At 35.2% G+C, this 9,105-nt stretch overlaps 1 protein-coding gene across 1 annotated transcript; it reads right to left on the reverse strand.

Annotated features, from left to right (window-relative positions):
- Positions 1 to 157: 157 nt before the first annotated feature.
- On the reverse strand, positions 158 to 706 carry LOC108450834 (uncharacterized). Its single transcript, XM_017748607.1, has one exon. It carries the CDS (start codon positions 704 to 706, stop codon positions 158 to 160), a length of 549 nt encoding a protein of 182 aa, XP_017604096.1.
- Between the last annotated feature and the right edge of the window lie 8,399 nt (positions 707 to 9,105).

Consider the following 9,105-nt stretch of genomic DNA (forward strand, 5'->3'; position numbering starts at 1 on the left):
TCTTGGCCTAAATGGCGTCCACACATGTTAGTAGCATCTGATCTTTTTTTCTTTTATACAGGATCTCTCCATCTAAGACATAGTCATTGGCTAGCCTCCTCAACATCTTTTAATCATTCTCAGTTGCTTGATCGGGGTATTCACGGTTCTTTACATATCACAGTATATCATGGTACCAAGAGTGATTATCCTTTTCTTCTTCTTTGATGTTGTAACAATGAGTCGAAGCCTCAAAAATACTCATCTGGATAGGTTTTACATCTTCTTGTTTGTTCATTTTGATCATGGAAGCTAAAGTAGCCAGCACGTTAGCCATCTGATTTTCATTTCGTGAGAGGTAGCAGAAAGTGATGTCAACAAACTCCTCAATTAACTCAAGAACCAACCTATGATAGTTGATCAGTTTGGGGTCTCTCGCCTCCCATTCACCTTTGAGGTGATAGATCACTAGTGTAGAATCCACATATACCTCTAGTACTTTGATCTTGTGTTCTATGGCTGCATGGATACCCATGATGCATGCTTCGTATTTTGCCATATTGTTCATACAATCAAAATGCAATTTACTAGTAAAGGGATAATGATCTCCATTTAGGAATACCAGGATTGCCTCGATTTTATTACCTATAGCATTTGAAGCTTCGTCAAAATTTAGTTTCCAAGGATGTCCTTCTTGAGCATTTTTTTCAGTGGTTGCAACATACATTAGATCTTTATTCGGGAAATCAAAGTTCAAAGGCTCGTAATTTTCTAGAGCTCTACTGGCTAGAAAATCTGCTATTGCACTCCCTTTTACTGCTTTCTGGTTCACATAAATTATATCAAATTCAGAAAGCAAAATTTGCCATCAGGTCATTCTTCCATTTAAAGCAATTGACTCCATCATGTACTTTAGAGGGTCTATTTTTGAGATTAGCCAAGTTGTGTGGTACAATATGTACTGTCTTAGTCTCCGAGTTGTCTAGATTAAGGCGTAACACAACTTCTCAATTAGTGAATATCTTGTCTCACATTCAGTAAATTTCTTATTGAGGTAGTATATCGCCTTTTCTTTTCTTCCTAACTCATCGTGTTGGCCAAGCATGCATCCCATAGAGTTCCCAAATGCTGCCAAGTATAGCATCAATGGCTTATTTGGACTAGCTGACATCAGTACTGAGGCATTAAACAAGTAATGTTTGACCTTGTCAAAAGTATTTTGACATTCTTCATCCTATACACCTGGATTATGTTTCTTAAGGAGACGAAATATGGGTTCGCATTTCTCGGTTAATTGTGAAATGAACGGGTGATGTAATTTAGTCTTTCTAGGAAGCCCCGGACCTTTTTTTTAAGTGTACGGCAGAGGCAACTCCTGTATAGCCTTAACTTTATCTGGGTAGATATCGATCCCCTTTTCATTGACTACAAACCCTAGCAATTTTCCAGATCTAGCTTCGAAGGTACATTTTGTTGGATTGAGCTTCAGTTGGAATTTTCTCAATCTCAAGAACAATTTCTTCAAGACTTGTACATGCTCCTTTTCTGCTCAGGACTTTGCAATCATATCGTCAACATAAACCTCAATTTTTTTGTGCATCATATCATGAAAAAAAGTTACCATGGCTCTTTGATATGTTGCTCAGGTATTTTTTAGTTCAAATGACATAACGTTATACCAAAATGTTCCTTACATGGTTACAAATGTGGTCTTTTCCATATCTTCAGGATGCATCTTAATCTGGTTGTATCCGGAGAAGCCGTCCATAAAGGAGAACAGTGAACAACTTGTCGTGTTGTCCACTAAGGTGTCGATATGAGGCAATGGGAAATTATCTTTTAGGCTGGCTTTGTTTAAATTCCTATAGTCTACACACATTTGTACTTTCCCATCTTTCTTAGGTATGGGGACTATGTTAGTTACCCACTCCGAGTATTTGACCACTTGCAAGAAACCAGTGTCGAATTATTTCTTAACCTCTTCTTTTATTTTTAACAGGACGTTAGGCCTCATCCTTCGGAGTTTCTATTCGACCTGCTTACACTCTTCCTTTATAGGGAGCCAGTGTACCACGATATCAGTACTTAGCTCAAGAATATCTTGATACGACCATGCAAAGACATCTTTGAATTCTTGGAGTAACTCAATGAGGTCTCTCTTTGTCTCTGCGGTGATGTAAGCTCCAATTTTCACCTCTTTCTCTTCTGTTAAGCTTACAATTTCTACTGACTCTTTGTAAGGTAGGATTTGTTTCTCATCTTGCTCTACCATCCTTAACAAATCAGGAGATAGGTTACAATCTCAATCATCTTCAAAGTTTTAAGGTTTTTCTGGACACATATCTTGCTCAAACAGAGATTCTAAGTTAGTAGCAGCGTCACTCATACCATTGATATCTGGAGACTTGTTATAGGAATGAAGGAAGACCCAAATAAGAAATTAATCTAAGAATAACTATCTGTATGGTATGAGTATGAATGAAATGGAAAAAATAAAAGAATATTTACCAAAATGAGATACAAAGATGCATTTTATTGAAATAAAGAGATTGGAGATATGCCTATTTCATAAAAGGATTCTTATTGCTCCCAAGCTTAGAGTAATAAGTGTGTTTTAAACATTACTTTGAATTAGTTCTAAAAATTACAGGGTTCTCTTCCGCAGTCCAATTGTTCAGAACACTTCCGGGGATATAGGAACGAATGCCTGATAGGTTTTCTTTCCCAATTTTTTCTTCCGATATGACGTTGATGCTTTGGTTTCTCAACATTCCTTCCAGGCTTTTGACCTCTTCAAAGAATTCCAAACTTTTTTTATCCATTAGACTTTGCACCAAAGCTTTGAATTCAGCGCACTCCTGGATTTCATGACCTTCTTCAGCGTGGAACTCACAGTAACTCCTCACTTCTTTAGGTCTTTCCTCTGAATCTTGCATGATTAATCCTCCGTCTATCATCTTTTGTCAAACCTATTTTAGTGGGGTTTTAACTTCTGTCATGTCAGTTTTGGTTCTCTTTTCTCCACTCTGAATTATCGCATTTACCCTTTAATCTGAATGACTGGGTAACGAATTTCCTGCCACATTAGGTCCCGATGGATCATCGAACCTTAGGATCCCTATCTTGATGAACCTCTCAATCAACTTTTTAAATGTGGTGTAGTTCTCAATTGAGTGTCCCATTATTCCTGCGTGGTACTCGTATTGAGCATTCGCATCGTACCATTTTGGGAATGGAGGTCACATAGGTTTGAAGTAAAATAGGGATACCACATGTGCATCGAACAAGTTTTGATATAACTCCCTATATGTCATTAGGTTGGGTGTGAACTGAAGTTTTTCTGTGTTTGATCTTGAGTTGGATTCTTACCTCGAAGGGCCTTGATGGCTAGTTGTGGCAGTCACTGGTCCTTAGTGGGCCCATAGTGACCAATTTTAAATAGCCTTTATTATACATGCCTGCGGTGTTCACTTCATTTTCTTTCTTCCTCGAGGCTGATTTTTTAGCTTTTTCGCCCACGTCTATTTTTCCACTCCTTACTGCATTTTCAATCATTTCTCTAGCCATTACTATATCTGAGAAGCTTTTGGTAGTACTTCCTAATATATGGTTAATGAACGGGGCTTTTAAAGTGTTTATGAAAAATATTGTCGTTTCTTTCTCCAAAAGAGGTGGTTGGACTTGCGTTGCCACCTCTTTCCATCTCTGAGCATACTACCTGAAGTTTTCACTTTGCTTCTTTTCCATATTCTGCAGCGTAATTCTGTTGGTTGTCATATCGGTCACATGACTATATTATTTCATGAAAGCCTGTGCCAAGTCTTTCCAAGAGTTGATTTTGGCGCGGCTTAACTGGTTATACCACTTGGCGACTGACCCGATCAGACTATTCTAGAAGCAGTGGATTAATAAGTGGTTGTTACTGACGTATCCCGTCATCCTTCGGCAGAACATTGTGATATGGGCTTTAGGATAACTAGTCTCATTATATTTTTTGAATTCTAGAGTTTTGAATTTTGGTGGGAGTACTAGATCTCAGACTAAGCTCAAATCCTTAGCGTCAACCCCGCAAAGATAGTCAGCATTCTTCATAGCTCTGAATTTCTCCTCCAACCACTTGCACCAATCTTCTAGCTATTTCGAAAAGTGAACTCTTGTTCTATCCATTTCAATCATGTCATTTAAATTGGGCACAACTGGATAAGTCAGGTTATCCTCAGGATCAGAACATGAACCCGTCTAGTAATTAACCGGTGTTGAGGGGCCGACTTGATATTGTTGTGGTCTAATGGTAATGGGTACTCTTCATGGATATGTATCCAGTTGGGCTTGGACATTTACTGGGGTAAAGCTTGGAGGGTATATAGCATCTTCATTATCATCCTCAGAGTTATTTACAGTACTTTTTCCATTTTTAATCCATTCGGCTAGCAACTGGGTCAACTGGCTTATCATGCTTCGTTGGGATTCTTGTATTTGATCCCTCATGTCTTGCTGTACCTTAGCTAATTGTTCTTGTAACTGCGCTTGCAACTGATCTTGCATATCCTTCTGAATTTGTTCTAATCTCTCTAACCTTTGATCCATGGCTCTAGTTTTACTGTGGGTATCATAACGATATTCGGCTAGCAAATTCTTATTGGTTTCTAGGGTAACTGTCATAATTTTGATTAATTAGGGTCTTTTTATGAAACTTTATGCATATGATGAAATGTAATGTAATGCTGATGAATGTAAAATGAATGCAAAAAAAGATGTTGATTCTGATTCAATTCTATTAGAATAACTTTACTAGAAAATGAATCTCTTTACATAAAGCGGATACATATACAACCTTTCCTTCACATTCAAAACCTTAACTTTCCCAAGAAACAAAGCTAATTCTTGGCCCCGATCAGACTCCGATTCATATCTCAGGCTTTGACTGGCTGGGGTCTGCAAGTGGTCAGCTACTTCTTGTTCTCGGACCAAAGCTTCACTCATAACGTGGTCTATATCTCTGACCTGCCCCTCTCACAGGCTATCACCCTTTTCTCGTTGTGTCTTCTTAGACCATATTCAGATGGCTGCATTGTCCTCCACTTTATCAAGAAATCTCTATTCCATGATAAACTCTTATTTAGCACTGAACATGAATTAATACCCTTTTTTATGATGAAAATGCAATGCAAACACAGCCAAAACAAAATGAAATAAATCAGTATATTTCATACAAATCTAGAATTCAAAGCAAGAAATAAGAAATAGAACACCTAATTGGGTGACCACTAGGGGTTAGATATAGTTCTACCTAGGGTATGTAACATCCTCTAACCCTTACCGGTCACCGGAATAGGGTTACGGTGCATTACCGAACTTTTCATATCAAATATGAACATTAAACAAATTAGTTAGCATACACATAAAAAATTAATCATATCGTCCTTCTTATAGGCCCTCGAGACCCTAAATATGTATTAGAAAAAATCGGGACTAATTTAGGTTCTCTGAAAATTTTTCGCGAAATTTTAAAATTTTTCCTAGGTGTAGGGCACACATGCTCGTGTGGCCAAGGGACATGCCCATGTGACCCTATGACATGCCAGTGCTTCAGGCCGTGTCCTACCCTGTGTAACTTTCTAATTTAACTTACACGCCCATGTGCTAGGCCGTGTGGTCAATTTAGTTTTTGAAAATAAAGTGCAGTTTTCACACAGCCAGAGCACATGCTCGTGTGCTAGCCATGTGTCTCACACGGTCTAGTAACACGCATGTGTGTCTGGCCGTATAGACTCAAAATAAACCTTAAACATCAAGTTTACCAACCCTGCAAACTCAAACAACAAGCAACTCAAAATCCAATCATTCAACCACTTCAAAACACGATTAAACATCTCTAAAACTTGTTAAAATATACATCCTAAGTGTCTAATCATTGAACCCTCATAGATACCTTATATTATCAAGACAATCCAAATAATCGTCAATTAAACCAATTTCTAAATCATACCAATTTAACCTAAATTTTGCCTATTCATTTATACTTTGCAATAGCTTTAACATAGCACTTTATAACTTCAACATAACACATATGTTTATATATAACCAACCAATATCATCTTATAATATTATTTACAAAAACTTTTCAAAATGACAAACACAACATCCTAGGTACATATCAATTTCAAAAAGAAATATACGTCACTACATTTTGAGTTTGGGGTCAGCTTTGGATGCTAATTCCGCAATTCGATCTTAACCTAGCCTGCGCACGAAAAACAAACCGTACACTGAGTATAAACTTAGTGGTATTTCTATAATCCAAATTCTTAAAGCAAAATAATAAAACTAGCACATTTAACCTTACAAAAACATTAGTCTTTTAATAAATCAACTCATGCACTAAACTTTCATTTCTCATCAATAGCTATTTCAAATAGCTTTTCTCCACTTTGATTCACACATCATCTCACTATATCAATAACCATTTCATGAACTATATTAATAACCATTTCATGAACCCATGGTTCATACATTTCATTTTCATATTTCAATTCAATATCCCATTCTAATTCATATTCAAAATCATCCAATATCATTCATATTGCCATTTCATTTATTTACCCCTATTAACACAACTTGGACTCGCACGGATACACGGATCTAACCAAAAACACCAGTTTGGCACCCATGGCCTTTCGAATAATTCAAAGTAATAAATTGACACCCAGTGTCTCATCTGCCTTGCCGAAGTAAATTGGTACCCAGTACCTCATTGAATTTATCCAAAGCAATAGTTTGACACCCAGTGTCTCATTGATTCGAAGTCAAAATAATCCCTGAACACTTCCAATCCTATGGCATGCCAACTATATCTGACTCAGCCTGATACAGTTAATAGGGTTTCAATTCATTTTTCAATTTCCAACCAATATATATATTTCAGTTCAAATAATCAGAAATACTCATAAATTCAATTCAATTCATTTCAATACCATAACACCAATACTCACCTCTATCCACTTACCATTCACATGAAATAATAATTACAACGATTAATTATTAAATTCGAATTATAGAAATACAAACTGTAATTTCGGAGTCACTCCTCGTCAACTTTCTCTTTTCCCTTCTTAGCTGATATTTCCGGCACGACGTTAGCAACGAAAATTAAAACAATTTAAAATCATCAATACACACAATTTCACATTGAATATTTTAATTTATACTCAACTTTTGGCCTAAATTCCAATTTTATCCCTAAACCGAGACTAACTTTATTTTTTCAAAACTAATTCCATATCTTATTCAATTTCCACTTTAGACTAATTTCAACTCTCTAATTTCACCACAAAAACCCTAATTTTGAAATTTCACAATTTAGTCCTTATTGCTCAAAACTTATGATTTATTCTACAATTCAATCCCTTTTTCACTTTTAACTTGAAAGTCTATCAATTTGGCCCCTAACACTTCAATTTATTTAACATGAACAACTTCTAGAAATTCACTAACTTCTAAAATTTCAACATAAATCAAGTAGTATTTTGTTCTAGGATTCGAAAAACATCAAAATTACAAGAAAAGGGGCTAAATTTACGTACCAATTAAACTTCAAACCTTAAAAACTCTAATTTCCCTTTTTTCTTTTCTCCTTTCTATTTCTCCCTATTCTTCTCTGTTTCATTTTACGTTTGTGTTCTTTTTGTTTCTTTTTCTTTTATTTTATGTTTTAATTATAATAATATAATATAATATAATATAATATAATATAATATAATATAATATAATATAATATAATATAATATAATATAATATAATAATAAAATAACATTTACTTAAATAATAAGGAATACATGTTTTATTATTATATACATATGATTATTATTTTTACACATGTATTTTACAATTACCATACACTTTTCATTATGGCTTAATTATTAATATAGTCCATTTACTTTTCCTTTAATCTATAATTCAACTTTTACCTTATTTGCAATCTAGTCTTTATACCTAATTACTCTTAATTTAGACAAATTCACCTATCCAAAACCTAATTAGTCACACAACTAACTTCGTAAATATTTTTATTAAATATTTACGAATCCGTTTCATGAAAACGGAGACCTAAAAATACACTTTTCGATACCCATAAAATTTAGGTCATTACAGGGTAGGCTCTTAGGGCTCATTTATGCGGTTTGGTTATAAAGTACGATCCTCACCCATTATAGGCTCATACGGACCAAGTTCGGTTAATGGGAATACATTTCCTATGACTTACGGAGACAAAGATTTTACGAAGACATAGGTACAAATATATCCTGAAAGCAACTATCCTATATGGAGGTGAAGACCCCAAGAAGGAATAGCTTCTCACTCCCATTTAAGAAGGGAAAAATCGAACGATTATGCAATGCAATATGCAGAAACATACTAAGAGACTGAAACCAATTAAAACAAACATATCATTATATAACAAAAGGATGAAGACCACAAAAATGAAGGATGAAATGCAATGGAGGGGTCGTAAATTTAAACCAAATTATTAATTTTTGACAAAAAACCAAAAGTATTCAACTCGTGGCTTGACTCTCTTATTTTTGTCCGCAGTGGAGTCGCCAAGCTGTTGAAACCTTTTTCTTGAGTTCGACTTTTTATTTAAATAAATGAAAATGGAGTCGTCACCAATCTTTTTATTTAGGTATGATTGGATCACCTTTAAAAGCATTTTAATAAAATGCTAGACTTAGTGAAACGATACTTTTCAATCTACAAAATTCAGGAATTGGGTTCGGGAGTCGGTTATGCACGAGGAATGATTAGCACACTTGTAACGCCCAAAATTGGTACCTAGTTAATTAACTGATATCCTAGTGTCGAGAATTGAAAATTTGAAGAGAATTTAAAACACGATCCCACCTTGCATAGTAATATTTTTAATTAAATCACTTAAGTAAATCAAAACATATGTGAAAGGCCTTCTTATCTAAAGGTAAACAAAATGACCATGTCCCGTAAGTTAGGACACGACGTTTCGAATCCTCAAAAATAAGCCTAAAAAATAAGCTTGCTCATTATTTGATCATTAATTAAATCTCATGTGTTTTCATTTTAAAAAGGATGTTCGGTTATCTAGGTTCAAGG

This window comes from Gossypium arboreum, chromosome 5, assembly GCF_025698485.1.
Source record: "Gossypium arboreum isolate Shixiya-1 chromosome 5, ASM2569848v2, whole genome shotgun sequence".
Taxonomy (NCBI): domain Eukaryota; kingdom Viridiplantae; phylum Streptophyta; class Magnoliopsida; order Malvales; family Malvaceae; genus Gossypium; species Gossypium arboreum.